The following is an 18543-nucleotide window of genomic DNA, read 5'->3' as shown; positions in this document are numbered from 1 at the left end:
TGTCCTCTCTACTTAAAACATGATAACATGGTCTTGTCCACAATCTGAATATTTAATTTAATTATACATTCCTAGAAAAAAGTGCACCACATGTACCCAGGGCCTGTAAACTAAATTCTACTAGTGGGCCTGCATGACAGATTGTGCGTCCCACTTGTCTCAGGCCTGCCATTGCAGAACCTGTGTGTGCAATTTTAAACTGCCATGTTGACTTGACATGTTAACCCTCTTGATAAGCCCAAACCTTCCTTTTTAATACATACAATCCACCCCTAAAGTAGGTGCTAGGCAGCACCAAGGACAGGGTGCAGTGTATTTCAAAAGTTGGACATGTACTTTTAAGTTTTACGTGTCCAGGTAGTGAAATACCCTTAAACTCATTTTTCACTACTGCAAGGCCTATCTCTCCATAGGTTAATATTGGGATTACCTTATTACATTTTATAGGTATAATTTCCAATTGGGAAAAGATATATATATATTTTGAGTTTGGTGTCTCTGGACTCACAATTTAAATCACAACGTATGGTAAAGTTAAGTTGCAAGTCTGAAAATGCCACTTTCAGAAAGATGCAATTTTCTTACTTTAACCATTCTGTGTCTTCTGCCTGTCTCTAAATTAACATCTTGGGTGGGTGACACCTGGGCCTTGTGCATTGCCCCTAGACAGCCACAACAAATAGGTGCTTAGGTGTGACTTGATGTGTCCTAATGGGTCATTTCTTGGCTTAAAAGGTGGCGGAGCTAAGCGAGCCCTACTTGTACCTGAACTGAATGTGCCCTGTCTCCACACAATAGTCCTAACAACCCTGTATTGTAACCCCAGTCAGCTTTGAGCCAGGGCAGAGGAGGAAGGGGATTGCCTACACATCAAAGAAACTGTCTAGATGCTTCCCCCACTTTCCAGAACCAGGGCACCAAAGTATAGACCTCAGACACCGCCACTTTAGTACACTTTTGACCTGTGAATGCCAAGAAGGACTGGTGTCCTGCTGAAAAAGACTGCCACTCTGCAGGACTCCTGCTCTACTGTGCTGACCTGCTGACAGCTGTCCTCCTTGCCAGGAAGTGAAAATGACTGGGCCTACATTTCTCCAACCCAGAAAGAAAGTGACTCCAAGGGCTCGCTAGCTTGCCTCCTGTTTTCTGAAGTCTCAGGGACACAAAAGACTTCCAACTGACCTGCTACAGCACATGTACAATGCCATATGTGAGTCTACCCTACCAAGTGGTGCTATGCCTGTTCTGGACCATTAGAAGTGGGCCTAAGGTCCACACCCTGATTCTGTACAGAACACGTGCAACTGCTCCAATAGCAAATTTATGGACTTTACATCAAGATTGTCTGTCAATAGTAAGGAGGCAGCTAAACTGACCGTCCCAGTGTGTGGTGTGAGGTCCTAGCACTGCTGTAATTTTTATCTTTTCCCCGGAAAAAACGTTAAATATTTGGATCAAAGTTGCCGGAGGAGCTCTGAAACTTTCTGACACACCTGGGAAGCCATGTTTTTAGTGCCTTTCTGAACTCGTGCTCGGTATCTAGCATGTGTAAGTGATAAGGCAAGGCATTTCAATTGTTGGCAGTCCTGACTGTGAATTACCTGCCCCGTCTCATTTTAGCAAAGCGAGGGACATTAAGGAGACGCTGCTGATTGGACCTTAATATCCGCTCCTGGTGATATAGGTCTTTAGGTTAAGAGAGTCCCCACATGTTACCCGGTATTCGATAGGTGTGAATGTGGGTCATAAGGCTTGTCTAACCACATATCCCTGACTCGAGGTTGATGGGGAAGTCACCTTGGGTGAATCCGACAGCAATTATTCGAGTTCATTGGAACTCCTCAAAATAATATGGCAGTCAATGGTATCATTTTTATCAACATTCAACATTGTGCATACAGTTGTCATAGCGTACATTGACATTGTTCCTACTGGTATTGACACGGTTTGGTTGTCTTAAGTCATAACATACATCAATATTATTTTCACTAGCAACTATATCGACATGGATGGATTATGGCATACATTGGTCTCGCAATTGCCAATGTCGGCGCCATTGTGCAGGTGTAGGTAATGGCATACATTAACATTGCATTGACAGGTACTTGTGGGCACAGGTTATGGCATACATTGACATTGCATTTATTGATATTGCCGTTGTTGGGTCTGCACATGTCACAGTAATCAATCACATTGTATTCACCCATTCCGGCATAAGCATGCTGCTTGCTAGATACTTTTCTGACGCGGAACTCACACGGTCAGCTGGGTCTGTTGGGCCCATGTCTTACCCTCATCGAGCCACTGGATCCAGAGGTGTGGGTAAGCCACAGGGGCACAACAGCTCAGAACAACACTAGACCGCCACAGCGGGACTGCAAGGACTGTTGCACCTCCCTCCTTTTCCTGGGCACCCGCTCACCTCCCACTCCGTTGACCGCAGACCAACAGGGCCCTACTCCAGCACCCAACTTGCCTTGCCTTACTGTGATGTCTTAGACTTCCTTAGGGCTCGCTCCTTCCTCAATGCAACTTCCACTTTCATGTACATCTGTATGAGTATAATCCTCTCTCCAGAGGTCATGCGTTTCACATGCAATATACATATAATTTGAAGTCATTCATGCAGAGTTTCTTTTTTGCAGTTGGTTAGTGGCTGCTTTTAGATGGTTTTACATTTATAGTTACTGTTGGGAGTGTGCGTCTCTTATGAAAATGCAGAGGGGTTCCTAAGTACTGTGAGGATGGGATGTCACCGGAAGAAAAGTACATAGAATATTATGGGACAACCCGATATTTCTGGAAACTTGAGCAGATCAGTAATACAAAGAACAATGGTTCCCTCAGAGGAAGAATATGTCTAAACTTCCTTAGTGTGAAAAAGACACATTGCATCATTTCATAGGTGCTCCAATGAGACAGAGCAGTGAAAGTGTTGGAAGGTGGATTATTACTAGGGGTAAGTATGCACCTACGGCTAGCAATAAGGCCACCACCACAATATAAGGTCCAGACAAGGTCTCAATAAGTTATTCCCTTGCTCAACCCTTGGTAGCTGGGAACGAGCATGCAGGCTTAACTTCGGAGACAGGTGTGTGAAGAATTTAAACACCAATACATCAAAGAAGTAAGACACAACACACAACAATAATTCACAAACACTTTATAAAAACAGGAAATATTTTTATAATTAAAGCACCACAGAAATGACAAAAAGTCAATATAGTGAACAGCAGATATGCATTTTTAAATATTAAACACTTTATAGTGTTTAAAAATATATAGCACCAACTTGGGACGTCCAGTCATGCTTGACCAGGACAAAGTCAAAGTTTGAGGCCAAACCTGATACACTAAGTGGGAGGCCCCAGTCTAAATTTTACCTTTGCATTGAAGGATTTTCTCTCGACATTGAGCAGGCCTCTCCAAAAGTGCGGATTCGCTGTGGTTCATTGGCTTGGTTAAGCCGGAGCCCTAGCTCAACTCCTGGAAGTCTTGGGCTCCAGAGCTTTCCGCGGGATGAACCTGAAATCCAGGCAAGGTTGCGGTGCGAGGTAGTCAGCTTGACTCTTGACATTTCCAAAAGTTGCTCCAAAATCGTCCAAACGTCTGGAACCTCCTACTGAAGTTCGTCTTGAGGGTTCAAAATGTCCACAACACAAATTCAAGGTTTCAGAGTCTCTGAATTGCTCCTTGGAAGTTGTGAGTACAGTTCCCACAATGCACCGGGCCAGATTCTTAAAAGTTATCTGGACACACTCCAGGCTGGGGACTTCTTGGGGGAGATTGTGCAGGTGAGCTCTGGTAACATGTTGCTTCAGGGAGTCCACTCAATCCTTTTTGAAGCCAGGCAAAGTCCTCAGGGCTGTTCCAAGTGTGCAGCGCTTGCAGTCCTTCAGAGTGCAAGCCTTCATGGTGCAGACCAGGGTTCCAGCATGGCAGTCCTTTCTTTCCTTGTAGTTCCAGGCAGCAGATCTGAGTTGCTATGCAGCTCTCATATATTTATTCAATGTTCTTGAACAACAAGCAGAGGGGTACCTCTGATCAATTGGGTACAGGGTGCCACACAAAAGCATGGCAGCTTCTTCCAAAGTGTGGCAGTTTCTTTTCCTACAAAACACTGCACTTTAAAATTCGAATGGAGATTTTATCTCCTTGGTAGTAAGAGCTGGACAAACCAACCCATTGGTGTGCCTTATTACCCTTAACAATCCCTTTTAATTTCTCTTCCAAATTCCATTCCCGGGCTGCCATCTGGCTGGGGGGTACAGGAAAAGGAGATAGGCCAGGCTGGCATTCTATACTGTCCTGCTCTCTTTGAAGCCCAGTTTTGTTTACCCAGCCCACATCCTGGCCTTGTCTCTGCAGCTGCCGAGCTCCCCTCCATCAGATAACCTTTGTCTCCGTGCAGGTCACTTTTCACCTCATCAAAACAATTTGACTAAGCCTATTAAGGCTGACCAATCTGGAGAGGCTGTCAGGAAGCTGGATTGTGGCTCACAGTAAAGAAAGTTCTATATCTTCTTTCCTCCAATTAGTTATGATTAATTCAAGGGCGTCAGGTTGTCGGATTTATTATTACCAATCTTTTAAGTCCTTGAAATATTATTTTAGCTCACTCCTGTCAAAAGAAACACTGTATTACAGTATTCTCATATTAGCCTATGGAGCTAAAAGGCTACAATGGATAAAAAACTGAATTTCACTAACAGAATATGTCAACTGAAAAGTACATATTCAACATTTTAAACACGCTGCATCCTGCCCTAAGGGCTGTGTAGGGCATACCCTAGGGGTGACTTCTATGTATTAAAAAGAAGGTTTAAGCCTGGCAAAAGGTTTATTATGTCAGGATGAAATGGCAGTTTACAACTGCACAAACAGGCTGCACAAGCAGGCCTGTGACATGTTTACAAGGCTACTTAAGTGGGTGGCACAGTCAGTGCTCCATGCCCACTGGCAGCAGTTAATTTACAGGCCCTGGATACATGTGATAGCACTATACTAGGGAGTTACAAGTAAATTACATGTGATCATTGGGTGTAAGCCAATTCTATCCTCTTTAACAGCGAGAGCACAGGCATTTTAGTGAAACTGATTAGCAGTGGTAAAGTGCGCAGTGTCCTAAAATCCAACAAAAACAGATACAGAAAACAGAAAATGGTGAAGGCGAAAAGTGTGGGGATGACCCTGAAGAGCGGATCAAGTCCAACACCCCACTATTGTACATCTGCTTTGCATATCGCGCCAGCGCACATTCTTTCACATGTCACTATTCACTTTCACTGGGGCGTCTTGTTGCAGCACCTATGATATAGTGCAGTGTGTCTTTCTCATACTAATGTAATGACAAAACAGTGAGTAAATGTAACTCTTTACTCTCAATTCCATTGGTATTCATATCGATTAGCCAAAGAAGTGTAGGCCTACATTTTCATCGAGGGAACCATTGCTCTTTGTGTTACTGGGAGAAATGTGGCATATATTTCAGTATTTATCATTGCAATGTATTACATCTTTATGCCATTCCTGTATATTTGGCTATTTTGTGCTACCCACCAAATTGCCGCTCTGTGCTTAGCCAGCAGTAATGTTATTGCTATGAACTTCCATTTTGAATTTTGAATATAAGTAAAGCCTAACAATGCGAAGCGTTGAGTTGGGCTGTACCTCTGATTCTAGTATTTTGGATACAGGTTCTAAAATCTAGGACCCAATGCCTACCAATAAAGTAGCGCCACCACGCCAGGTGTCTTAACGCAGATTCCGGTTTCACACATCTTCTACATCTTGAGCCTGATTGTAGTTTCATTTCATATACTGTTTTTGGAGTATGGTATATTCTGTGTAGATATTTGTAACATAACTCTCTGTGTTTGCCATTCAGTTTATTGCTTGTGGTATGGGAGCAACAGTAGTCACATTGCATGTCCATTAGCAGGAATTATAGGTCTGCCTCCCATTGCACTATAGCTTTCAGTGTGACCTGTTTATGGCATGATAGGCTCATACAATACAGTTTTGATATCAATTGTTTTGCATTAGGAATGGTTATAAAGCTGAACTGGGTCATCATCTGGTTCCTGTGGAAATGTTTGGCACAATGTGTTTAGGGCCGACTTTACACCGTAATATAGAAAGACATATGTGAGGTCCTTGTGTCTTTTAGTAGTAATGCATGAAGCTCTAGCAAATGTCTTTTTATGAAATAGGTCTCCAACCCTCAGTTTGCCCAGTGTTGAAGTTGTTGACAAGCCTTTTCTTCAGTCTTGGGCAATGTTGCTTGGTTCTTTCTCGATGATATGTGTGATGAGTATTATAACTTGTATACTGGGTACTTAGTTAGCTTTAGCCATTTGCTGATCAAATCAAGAAAGGTGACAACCTTCACAGCAGTTTCCGCACCAGCTGTTATAATGTGTGTAATGACAGTGTAACCAGGTAGCTGCATGCAATTTGAGTGCTTGAGTATGTGATATTTAAGCTCGGAGTATCCAAGTGATTACATTCACACAGAGTATGATAAAACCTATTACTATGTATCAGCAGGTAGACTGGAGTCTTTAACCAATCATGGCTCTCTGCTATATAGACCGAACAGTCGCATTTACTCAAATGGTTCATGTAGCCTGAACTCTCCTATGTTCCCATCAGGCTGACTGACCCTACCCCGTGGAGTGTTCTAATGAACTGTTGCACCTTTCAATTCATTCAGGTCATTGCCAGTGTTTTCAAGTTACGGTGGCTTGTATTACTAGCAGTGAAAGTCCCATAACCAGGAAATCTATGTCTCTCCTCACTTGTTGATAAAATATTGGGCAGGATTACAACATAAACAGTGTCATGGAAGGGTCACCTCAGAACAGACTCCAACGCGATGAATGGCTTCTTTGTGATTGCTCCTTGCAGGGACATGCATTAAGAGTGAATTAAATATGTGTTTTATTCATAAAATGACATGGGATGTTTCTGGTTTCTTCATTGATTCTAGCATATTGCAAAACCTTTATAAGAGTAATGGACCACAGTTTATGTGCACAATTACTGGAGGATATACGTTCCGTGAATGTTAGCATGTTAGCAGACATACCTGAATCAATATTAGATTAAGAATATGTTTATAAATATTTGATCAATTTTCAGCCTAAGGGGCAATGTTTCAAGATGGCTTTTTAAAAGCTACTTGGATAAATATTAACTACTAAAGTGAACATATTTAGTAGGGTTACTAGGAAATCACTCTCAGGAAATCAGAAGTGAAGTTTATTAAAAATGTGTTGTTTGGCCTCTGGATACCAAGATCTTCAATGGGCATATTACAATAAAAGCCTCGGGGTACACAAGCATTTGCACCTGTTTTTTGTACACAAGGAAACTTGTTTGGCCCAAGCAGAAGCTGCCATAAACAAAGTGTGGTGGGGGAGGGTGAGGTAATGCAAGAAACGTTGTGCGGTGGGTGGTGAGAAATACAATATAAAAAAAACTTACCTTTTGCCGCCGGCCGCCTCCAGCATTGCGTCTTGTTGGGCCACCTCTCCTCTTCCTGCATGGTCACAGCAGCCCCTGGGACAGACTCCATGTCCAATCCCGTGCTGCAGAGCAGCGCGGGGATTGGCTTGAGCAGGCAGGAAAGATGCCCCGCTCAGACCAGGGAGTCTGTGGGGTTTCTCTAGCCTGGCTGCTCAATACAGCTGAGCTGGAGAAAACCTAAGTCCGCATGTGTGTTTTGGTCGGCCTGAGATGGCTGGCCAAACACACATGAGCATTTAGGGAGTGGAGTGCACTTAGCACTACTCTGCCCCCTCCGATGCCTCGGCCCCCGCCCTTCCCAACAGCGCTGACTAAGAGCTGGCAAATGCAAAATCAATACAAGAACATCGTTTCATTTTACATTTGCTGGCTCTGAGCCAGGCAGTGGGGCGACACTGCTCTACCACTGCGGAGCAGCCGCCACTGTTTGGCCCCTTTTACAATACGGTTTGTCCCAGCACTCAGCTTGTATTTCTACTATCTTGAGACAGCATTCTCGCATTTGCCGGGAAGTGTAGCTCTATGCAAATGAGGTAATTCCTTGCACCTGTGTAGTATTACAGACACAAGCACAGGGACAAACATGCCACCAGAAGGCGTGCTGATTGTTTGCCACTTATAAAGTGGAGCGCAATGATGGTGTCCCCGAGAAGGCCCATTGGGCATGGGTATAGCTGCTTCCTGGTACCGTTAGTCATCTGTAGCAGGCAAGTGCAGTTGTACACTGCCTCTCTACCTCAAGGGATCCCAGCCCCCACCTCAAAGTGCTGCTTTTAAAGATGGACGGGATATTTCAAATTGCCAGACTGCCTTTCTAGTTTGTGATGTCCTCTTTATAAGTGTGAGCTTGCACCGTATCAGGGACGAAGCGCTCCTATCTACACAGGGCACTTACAGAAAACAATACATATCTATGGAACAGTGGATTAAAACAGGAAAGCGTAGATGTGTGGATGGGGTGAGGCACGAACGTAACTTTTCAAAAATGTGCTTCTGATAATAGAATAACCCTTCTGTAGACATGCTAATGATACATAGAGAAACTGCTTTAAAAGTGTTGCTCCCTCAAAGTTCAGTGAACCCAGACAGTGATATTCTGGAAGTCCAGAAGGTGAAACTAATGATCATGTCAAAAAGTCGGTCAACAGACATGGAATACTTAAGAGGAAGCATATCCTCTGGTTTTGCAGCTCCTTGCCATAGGTTTTTCAGATGGTAGGAAGAATCTGGAAAATGGTTACAGAATCTATTTGCAGTTAGTCTGTCTGTGGTGAGATTCACTTGCAGAGGGTTCAGGGCAAATTAAGGAGTAATACGTTTGAAGGGTGTTACGTCCGGATATTGGTTGAGAAATGAAAAAAAAGCCTAAACGGAGAGGCGAGCTGGATTTATCCTTACAATATAATTTCTTTGAAAAAAAACAGACAAGTTCTTCCTAGATAAAGATGAATGTGTATATTTAAAATTTGGTAGGTGGCTCCTCGACCCACAAGGTCAGCGGAGGCGCTGGCCCCCACCCACTCCAGAATAGGATGCCCCCCTGCCTAGCCTATGCCGTTGCCTCGAGTCTATACACTTGTGCGACTGATTATTAAAGGCAGGGGTGACTGCTGAATGGGTGGACATGCTAAGCACTCTTTTTTGTTTTTCTCTAACAAACCCCCAAACCAGAAGTTTTCTTCAGAAAAAAACACAAGCAATCTCCATGATGTACATGGTGTTTTTCTGCCCTTGTGACAGGATATTTGATTGTTTCCCTTCCTGGGATAGTCAGAGGTGTCTCAAGTAGTGGGCAGAGGGGGCACATTTTCCCATAACCTCCACCCTATGCACAACACTTGCACCTGCTCCAATAGCTAATTTATAGACTTGAAATCCAGCTTGCCTGTCAATAAATAGGAGGCAGGTAAACTGAACCTCCCAGTGGATGGCATGAGGTCCTAGCGCTGCAGAAACATTTGTCTTTTCCCTGAGGAATACTTTTGTTACATGTTTCGGGCCAAGTTGCTCCAGGAACTTAGAAACCTTCTGACACACCTGGGGACGACCTTTGCTGGCAAGGTTTGTCCTGGGAAGGGAAATCCTACTATGGTTGCTGCATCCTAAACAGGGTTGTGTGATCCCCACTATGACCCTGTGGTTCTGTAGCGGTGGCCCATCGGGTAAATAATTTTCACTAGCAGAGCTGGATTCAACTCCACAGGTGGAATTATTCCACTTCTTCCACCTCTAAATAGGGGGAACGGTAAGAACAGGATTGACAAGTAGGACATTGCCATTTTTTGCAGATGCCCATCATCTGCCAACCTCTTACTGATCCACTAAAGTGTGTTACTGGGCAACATAGGCAGAAATCCCTAGCTGCTGGAATGTGGTTTATTAGTAGGGGTAAGTGGGTACCTACCACTAGTAATAAGGCCACAAGGACAATACAAGCTCCAGTTAAGGTCTCAATAAATATTTCCATTGCTCATGGTTGCTGGTTGCAAGTAGGCAGGCTTAACTTAGGAGACAGGTGTGTAAAGCATTTATCCATTCTCACACTAGGGAGCTTCAATCCAGATCTCTCTCCCTAGCACCCACTCAACGCAACTGTCGAGCAAACAGCAGAGACTGCTTCTTCTTTCACCAGGTGGCTAAGACCTGAAGCACCCTCCTCCTGCACCTCAGAGCATCTCCATCACTCCAGCAGTTCAGGAAGGACCTCATGACCTGAATGTTCAACCAATAGGTACAGGCAGTATGATCCAGCAGCATGATCCCACAGCGCCTCAATACCATCACGGGTGAAGCAGCTGCACATAGGAAACCTGTTCAATTGAGTCATTTAAAAACACTAGGACATTAAGTAAGTAAAACACAACACACACTAAAAATCCAACACCAACTTATACAAATAGGAAATATTTTTATGATTTAATGACACCAAAATTACAAAAATCAAATGTAGGAAACCGAAGATATGAATTTTGAGACATCTGTTGTACTTGACCAGGATAAAGTCACTCTTTCAGCCAACCACAAAGGATTGTGGGTTGGATCCACTTAGTGGTAGGGCCTGGTCAAGTTTTTACCATCTGCCTTAGTCACTTTTTTGGAGCTTTTCTGTCAACATTGAGCGAGGTTTCTCATCAGGCCTGCTTTTGGTTCGATGTTGGCTCAGTGCAATGCCTTAGTCAACTCCTGGAAGTCTAGTTGACGACAAACAGCTCTGAAGCTTCAACAGGGCAAACCTGAAAATCAGCCAGAGTCTCGTTCGAAGTTGCCAGGTTAATTCTTGTTGATGGGTCAGCCACCTTATGGAGCTTTCTGGCAAACATTCTCCACAATTCTGGATCTTTTTCCAGAATGTCTGTTTAGGGTTTCAAAGTGCCCACAACACCAATTCAAGGTTCCAGAGGTTCATAGTTGCGCCTTGGGATGTTAGGACCTGTTTTCCCACAATGCACATGGCCAAATCCTTTAAAGTCCAGCTGAAGGTGGTTAGTTCGGATCTTCTTGCTGGTGATGATGCAGGTGCACTCTTTTAAACTATTGCTTTCAGGGAGGCAAATTCCTTCAGGCTGTAGTCCTAAAGTGTGCAGCTATTGCAATCATTCAGAGTGCAAACCTCTTGGTTCAGGCCAGGATTTCAGCAGAGCAGTCCTTCTTCTTCTTGTAGTTTCAGGCAGGGATCTGAGTTGCTGGGCAGCTCCTCCTTATTTATCAAGTGTTCTTGGGTGCGAAGGTGGGGGGCAACCCTAATCAACAATGTGCAGGGTGCCACCATGAGGTATGAAAACTTCCCCCAAAGTGTGGCATATTCGTGTACCAGAAAGCACGGTTCCTTTGAAATCTAAAATGGAGAAACTCTCTCCTGGAGGTTAAGATCTAGCTAAGCCAACACACTGCGATGACTATATTTCCCTAACACTCCCCTTTAGGCCTCTCTGCTAATTCAATTACTGGGGCTCCAGTCTGACTGGGAGTGCAGGATGTGAGGGTGAGCATGTGTCCTATCCTAGCTGTTATTCCCCTTTGAAGACCAGTTTAGCTACTGAACCCCCATCCTACCTTTTACTCTGCAGCTGCAGATCTCCTCCCACCAGATGTCCTTTGTCTCTATGCCGGCCACTTCATACCTTATTAGAGCAGTTTGCCTCAGCCTGTCAAACGCTGGCCAATCAGGAAAGGCTGCTGGAAGGCTGGATTTTGGTTCATCAGAAAAGCAAGTTCTATAACTTATGTTCTGCGATAGTTATAATAAATCTAACCTTGTCCCCTGGTTGGATTTATTCTAAGTATCATTTTAAGTCTGAGCATGACCTTTTTAGCTCATTCCAATCAATAATTATGCTTTATTAAAGTATTCCCATGTTAACCTTTGAACCCATTGTTCTAGGGATGGGGAAAAACAAAACTGGCATTTTTTCCTTCATCAGGGCATATACAACTATAAAACATATTTTAAAATGTCCCTACTTATATTTACCAGGCACCCTACCACTGGACCTTACATTTCAAAGTCAAATTTGCATGTCAACAACCAAAAACAACTTTATTCGGCTTTTGCAAAAAAACATAAAAGTCAAGTTGACAAAGAATATATACAGAAGATCAAATCTATTGAAGATAGCAGCCACTTTAGATGCTGCTTGCATAAATGTTGTAACTTTACTTATTTAATTGGTATTTTTTCAAGGGGTATTTGTATGTAAACAAGATATTAGATAAAAAAGGGAAATACCCAACTCACGTCCTGCCATTATGCACCCTCTGCTTATTAATCAATTCACATATAATTTAATTTTGAAAGCAGCCTGCAAAGCAAGGCTGCCTTCAAAATTACAGCAGGCAACACAGCAGTGCACACTTAAGTGCATTAAATGTGCTGGACCTCCAAACCTACATGCTCTACTATATACCAGGGGCTTAGAGGTAGGTTGTCATTTTAATTGTAATTTCACCTAATTACCATGTACCTTTTATACAGAGCACTGGTTTGGATCTGGTTAGCAGAACCCAGTACATAATCAAAGTAGGCTACTGCCATTATTAGTCAACAAGCGGGTGTGATCAGGACAAAGATAATGACTTTCTCACACAGGCCAACTCAAAATGAGGGGCACACAGTAACTGTGTTCTAATTCTTGGTTTAGGAAACCAGTTATAAAGAACTCAGAATTCGGTGCAATCCTGAATCCTTTAATTTGAAGTCAGCTTCGGCATACTATTTGAAATTATTCATCATACCTTTCACTAATGTCATTTTCTGTTCATCCATGGCATGTTTCCTGATCTTGTTTAACGTCTTTTATAATTGCTCTGCAGCTCTCTCCCTGGTCTCACTGGAGTCTGCTGAAAGGCCAAACTACTTCCTTTACGTCCACGACAATGAAACGGTTTGCCTGGAACAATGGGAAGCAAATACCGCCTTCCATCGGCGGGCCACGTTCTTCCACCACCAGGGCCTCTGGATTCCCGGCTACAGTGCATTTGAATTGCACAGCAAAAAGGGTTTTTTCATAATAATTTCTTCATCAGAGGTTAAAGTATCAAACTACGACAACTCTGAAGAGTTCAAGCGTGCCAGCAGTTTCAGTATTGAAGGTAAATTTTGATTACACTGAAAATCATATTGAAATGCATAATTTTACAGAACTTCTACAGTGGATATGTAACTAAATTAAGGCCCTCATTTAAGGCGAATTGGGGTAGGGCAGATCTGAAAATCTTATAACAGCGCTGCCCTACACCAATATGAAATTGCAGGAATGAACCGTATGTATGAAATACGGTGCATTCCTCCCCTTTCCCCCTGCGCCAGGACACACAATTTGCTGCCTAGTGCCAATGCAGGGACCCTTGCACCATGGTTCAAGGGAGTCTGCGTTGCTAGCAGGTTTGTTTTTGTGCAGGAATGGGCAACTTCCTGCATGAAAATAATACCAAGAGGAGTTTTCCTCTTTCTATGTTTGCTGCAGAATGGGCTTTCGTGTAGTTTCTAAAATGTATTTAGCACTCCAATATTGGAGCGATAAAGAAAAGACAAAGCCTATGGTGGCTCTGTCATGACGCTACGCCACCATGGTATATGAAGGCGCATACGTGCACATGTATGGTGATGCTTACACGTGCACCTATCATCAGACCTTTTTTTCTGATGCTGTTCAGGGTCAGCAATACACTTTTGTTTTCTTTCTGCAAATGCTTAAAACATCAGCCAAAACCATTGGCAAAGCTTATAGGTCTGCATTTGCAATATCATTACGTTAGACCTATTGGCTTTGACATGTTTGTTTTTATTCATTCTGGGATTCAGTTTGCAACATATGAAGTTTGTTCCATATTGTTTTTCATCGTAACATTTGATTTTCTTTTCATTACCCTTTTGCTGAACCAGGGCATTCTAGTTCTGCAAATTACATATTCCTGTTAGGTGTCAGTCATTGATATCAGTTGTCACTTATAGAATCTTTTCTTGCCTTAAGCAGAATTAAAATACATAATTCTAAATTCAGTTCAGTTTATTAGGGTGAAGAGCTCAGCAACCTGGGTCTAAATCCTAGGCCCTGTATGATGTCTTTCTGGATACATCAAGTATGTGTTACTCATAGAGACTGTACTGGGCAATGGTTCTCTTTGTAAATGTAAATGTATAGGCATTTATATAGCGCACTACTTACCCGTAGGGTCCCAAGGCGCTTCGACCGCTGCGAAACCCTTCCTGGCTTCCCTGAGAGATGGTCCCTTAACCCCTTCCGTGCTGATGACGAGCCTAGGCTCGTCATGCAGCACGGTGCTCGTGTGCTGGTGACGAGCCTAGGCTCGTCATGAGCCGTGGAACGCTCACACGCGGGGCTAATTTCCCCGCTGTGCTGAGCGTTCCATTGCGCGGGCGTGGTCATGACGAGCCCAGGCTCGTCACCAGCACACAAGCACCGTGCTGCATGACGAGCCTGGGCTCGTCATGAGCACAGCGGCGCCGCGCGCGGCCCCCCTCCCCCCGCGCTGCGGGGAAATTAGCCCCGCAGCGAAGGGGTTAATGGGTATCTCCAGGGTGAGACCAGGCATCCCCGGCGGTCTGGTGGGGCCGTTAGTGAAGATGAGGCAAGCTAATGCCCAGAGTTGCCGAGTGTGATCGCTGATCAGAGTGGGCACCGAGGCGAGAGAATTATCGAGTCCGCTGACCCTGGTCCAGAAACCTGCCGCGCCGGGAATCGAACCCTGGTCCCGGGCCGTCCTCTGCTCTCGGGTCTGCCGCCTCTAACCAGTGAGCCACACTACTTCACTTTCGCAAGTATTGCTTCCCAAATATGATAGAACATGATGGAACAAACATTGCTTGATATCCTTAATGGTAAACAGTCAGTTGTATCGCTCATCGCAATACTCTGTTGTAAGTTGGGCACATGGTGTTAACAATTGCCGGGGGTGTATTCTGACTCCCTCCGGCAGCGTCACACATTGTGGTTTGGCCCACGTTACGCGGACGTGTCAAAATAAATTTCTGTGCTGCACGGCTGGCGTCAGAGCTGAGTCATGTGAGCATGTTTAAAATCCATAATGCGTGCGCTCTCATTATTGCGACCTTCACCATGCGGCCTGTGCCAAAGTGTAGTGCGGCGATGCGCGACCAGTAACGCATGTTTGGACGACGAAGGTTTACCATCCCGACATAACACTGGCGGCGAGGGTGAAAAGACCCACGTGGCATTCAGCTGCGGCCACGCACATTCTCTCATGTGTGTGGTGCTCATGCTGCGTTTGAGCCATGCCTATGAGTCACTCGTGAGTACAGTGGAGGATCAGGGAAAGGAGTGCCTGGAATGAACAATGAATGTGACCACCAGTCACTGATTGCTGATCCAGTGTGTGGTGACACGATCTGGAGTCATCAGTGGGCACAGACAACTGTGAGTAACAGCTGAAACAGGGCCAATTCAGACATCTCGCTGCACTGTGGCACCGCCACAGCAATTGTCCTCTGGGGTAGAATACCATGACACTGGTGCGAACACCAGGGCCCACATTCCTGCGATAGTGCCATTCATGGTGGAAGGGGCCTTGTCTGCTCAGGCCTGAGGTGGAAGGAGTGGGTGGAGTGAGTGCTCCTCTTCTTTGAGGCCACAAAAGTGGAAAATGCAAAGAAGCGTGCCATGATACTGCACCTTGGAGGAAAAAATATATCTATAAGATATCCAAGACGGTGGCAGAGGCAGCACCAAAGACTCACCTCACACTCATTGAGACCCTGAATGCCTATTTCGAGCCCATGGCGAATCAAGATTACGAACGCTTCATGTTTAGACAAGCAAGGCAACAGCCAGAGGAGTCACTGGATGTGTTTCATGTGCGTTTACAGGAGTAAGCAAGCACCTGTTGTTTTCAGGATGTGACAGAGGAAATTCGAGCCATATTATTTGGGGATGTGTATCGGAAAATTTGAGGGAGCAAATCCTGGAAGAGTCGGAGTAGTCACTGGCAGATATATTACCTTGGGAAGAACAAAGGAACTCTCAAAAGCACGGATGGCACACATGGAGGCAGCTCTCCAAACTCCCATCGAGACTGAGCCTGTCAATGTAGTTACCCCAATTGGCACGGCATCGTCAAAGCGGGCACAAAGCCCAAGGATATGATTGTGCGGAAACTGTGGGGGATCCTCCCATCGGCCATGGGAGGGCCCAGCAAGGGAAAAGAAATGTACAGCATGCGCAAAAATGAACCATGTAATGAAAGTATGTCAATCCAGCAAAGGACGGGCCGCGAGGTCCTAACTCAATATGATCCCAGAATCTCAGGAACAAAATAGCGATATGGACGATGACGACCAAGAAGAACACACAATACACTAGGTGTTCACAGTAGGGTCAGCGTCTCATACCCTGAGTCGACTGCCACAGTGCCAATTCCTAGTGGGAGGGTGCCCCCGACTGCAATAATAGACACCGAAGCTACCATAAACATCATGTCCCATGAGGCCTACCAAGAGATGACACCCCCTTCACAACTGATACCTGCCAAGATAAAAGTTTTTGCGTATGGTCAGACCAAGCCATTGGCCATCAGGGGGAACAAAGGTATTCACAAATAGAAAAAGAGCCGATTGTGGTGCTGACAGGTCCACTTGTATGAGTATGGGAAACCATTCCTTGTCACCACTGACCACAAGCCCCTCATTCCGCGGTTCACCAGAACAGCGTTTTAGCCTCCACCTCACATCGAAAAATGGATGCTTCAGTTGCAGGAATACAATTGTAAGATTGATTACCACCCTGGAACAAGCAATCCAGCAGACTACTTGTCTCATCACCCACCAGAGTCAACACTCAGTGAAATAGAGGATCTGGAGGAGACAGAAGAATATGTCCGATACAAAGCGACCACCCAAGATGAATGTCTGCAGAAGTCATTGGAGGCCGTGAAGACCAACAAGTGGCATCTCCTGAGAAGTCAAGGGGTGATTCTTCACTCCTGAGGCCCAGAGAATAATAGAGAGTCTATACCAAGTGAAACGTGAGCTGAGCACTGATCCAAATGGGTGCCTACTCCGCGGTTATAGGTTGGTCATTCCGACAACCCTAGTGGACAGAGTGGTTAGGTTAGCCCATGCCGGTCACCAGGTCATGGTGAAAAACAAAAGTTGGCTCAGAATCCAGGTCTGGTTCCCTCTCATGGACGACAAGGTAGAGGAGGCAGTGAGATCATGTCCGTGGTGTCAAGCTACTGGTGAACCGAATCATACCGCACCAATTGTGACTGAACAGCGGCCTGATGGCCCATGGATGAGAGCCAGCATGGATTTGGGATACTCCCTGATGGAAGACCTTACCTGGTAGTGATAGATGACTTTTCGAAGTACCCCGAAGTTGAGGTGCTGTCATCCCTGAGCGCGGGAGAAGTAATACCAGAGCTGGAAAAGGTGATGGCTACCCTTGGACTCATCAGGGAGTTAAGAACTGACAACGGTTCTCCCTTCAGGTACAGGAATTTGCATTGTACCTGGCCTCTCTCGGAATTGTTCACAAAAAGATAACAGTAAAGTGGCCACAAGTCAATGGGGAAGCTGAATGCTTTATGAAAACTTTTAACAAAGTTATCAGGATAGCAGTGGATAAAGGGGAGTCTCTGGAGCAATCCATATACTCTTTTCTCAGGGATTACCGACAAACTCCCCGTGCCACCACCGGCCGTGTTCCCGAGCATCTATCGATGGGACAAGTAGCGGGTGATTCCATCCCACACCACCCTCAATGGGTTCTGGAGAACATGAATGATCAAGCTGTGGACCGCAGGAGGAAAAAGTCAAACGATCAAGTCAGCTGGCAGCGCAGAGCGGAAAAATCATCTCTCAAAGTAGGAGATCTGGTCCTTGTCCAAGACAGACACCCAGGCAGCAAATTCATGCTCCCATTTGAGAAAGATCCCTAGTGCATCACCCACATTCCTGGCACGCAAGTTACTGCAAAGCAAGGCCTTGAACTGGTCACAAGGAATGTGTCAGCCTTCAAGAAATTTCATTTTTGTCCTGACTGTATTCTGACTCCCCCGGACAGTGTCAGGACATTGTGGTTTGGTCCGTGTTACCTGGGTGGGTCCCAATAAATAGCTGTGCCACGCAGCTGTGGTCAGAGCTGAGTCATGCGAGCACGTTTGAACACCATACTGCGTGTGCTCTCATTATTCCGGCCTTCACCAAGGGTAGCGCGGCGGGACACGACCAGTAAATCATGTCGGGACAACTAAGGCTTACTGTCCCGACATAACACAGTCTACCAATTCAACTATTTTCCACATTAAATCATTATTACTTGTTGTTTTTACTATTTGAGATTCGGTGTTCAACATTGAAACACGACTCTTGTAACATACATGACAGATCACCTTCTCCTGTAAGTGGACAATAATAATCAATGTGGCCTGGTTACATTGGACGTGCCAGTGAACTTTCACAGCATTTCCTCATTTTGACCTTTCGAAGAAAGTGACTTCCGTTTGATGTTAATCACAGTGTTGGGCAAACGGTATGGT

At 44.9% G+C, this 18543-nt stretch overlaps 1 protein-coding gene across 1 annotated transcript in view; it reads left to right on the top strand.

Moving 5' to 3' along the window:
- The window catches only part of OTOGL (otogelin like), a 1110282-nt gene that overhangs the window by 755442 nt on the left and 336297 nt on the right, over positions 1 to 18543 (top strand). Inside the window, exon 31 of the mRNA XM_086931129.1 lies at positions 12841 to 13119. Coding sequence (XP_086787255.1) covers positions 12841 to 13119 — 279 coding nt within the window. The remainder of the gene's footprint in view (positions 1 to 12840; positions 13120 to 18543) is intronic.

The sequence above is a fragment of the Lissotriton vulgaris genome, chromosome 1_1, assembly GCF_964263255.1.
Source record: "Lissotriton vulgaris chromosome 1_1, aLisVul1.2, whole genome shotgun sequence".
Taxonomy (NCBI): Eukaryota; Metazoa; Chordata; class Amphibia; order Caudata; family Salamandridae; genus Lissotriton; species Lissotriton vulgaris.
Note: the sequence above shows the minus strand (reverse complement) of the source record. Positions and strands in the feature narration are given on the sequence as shown.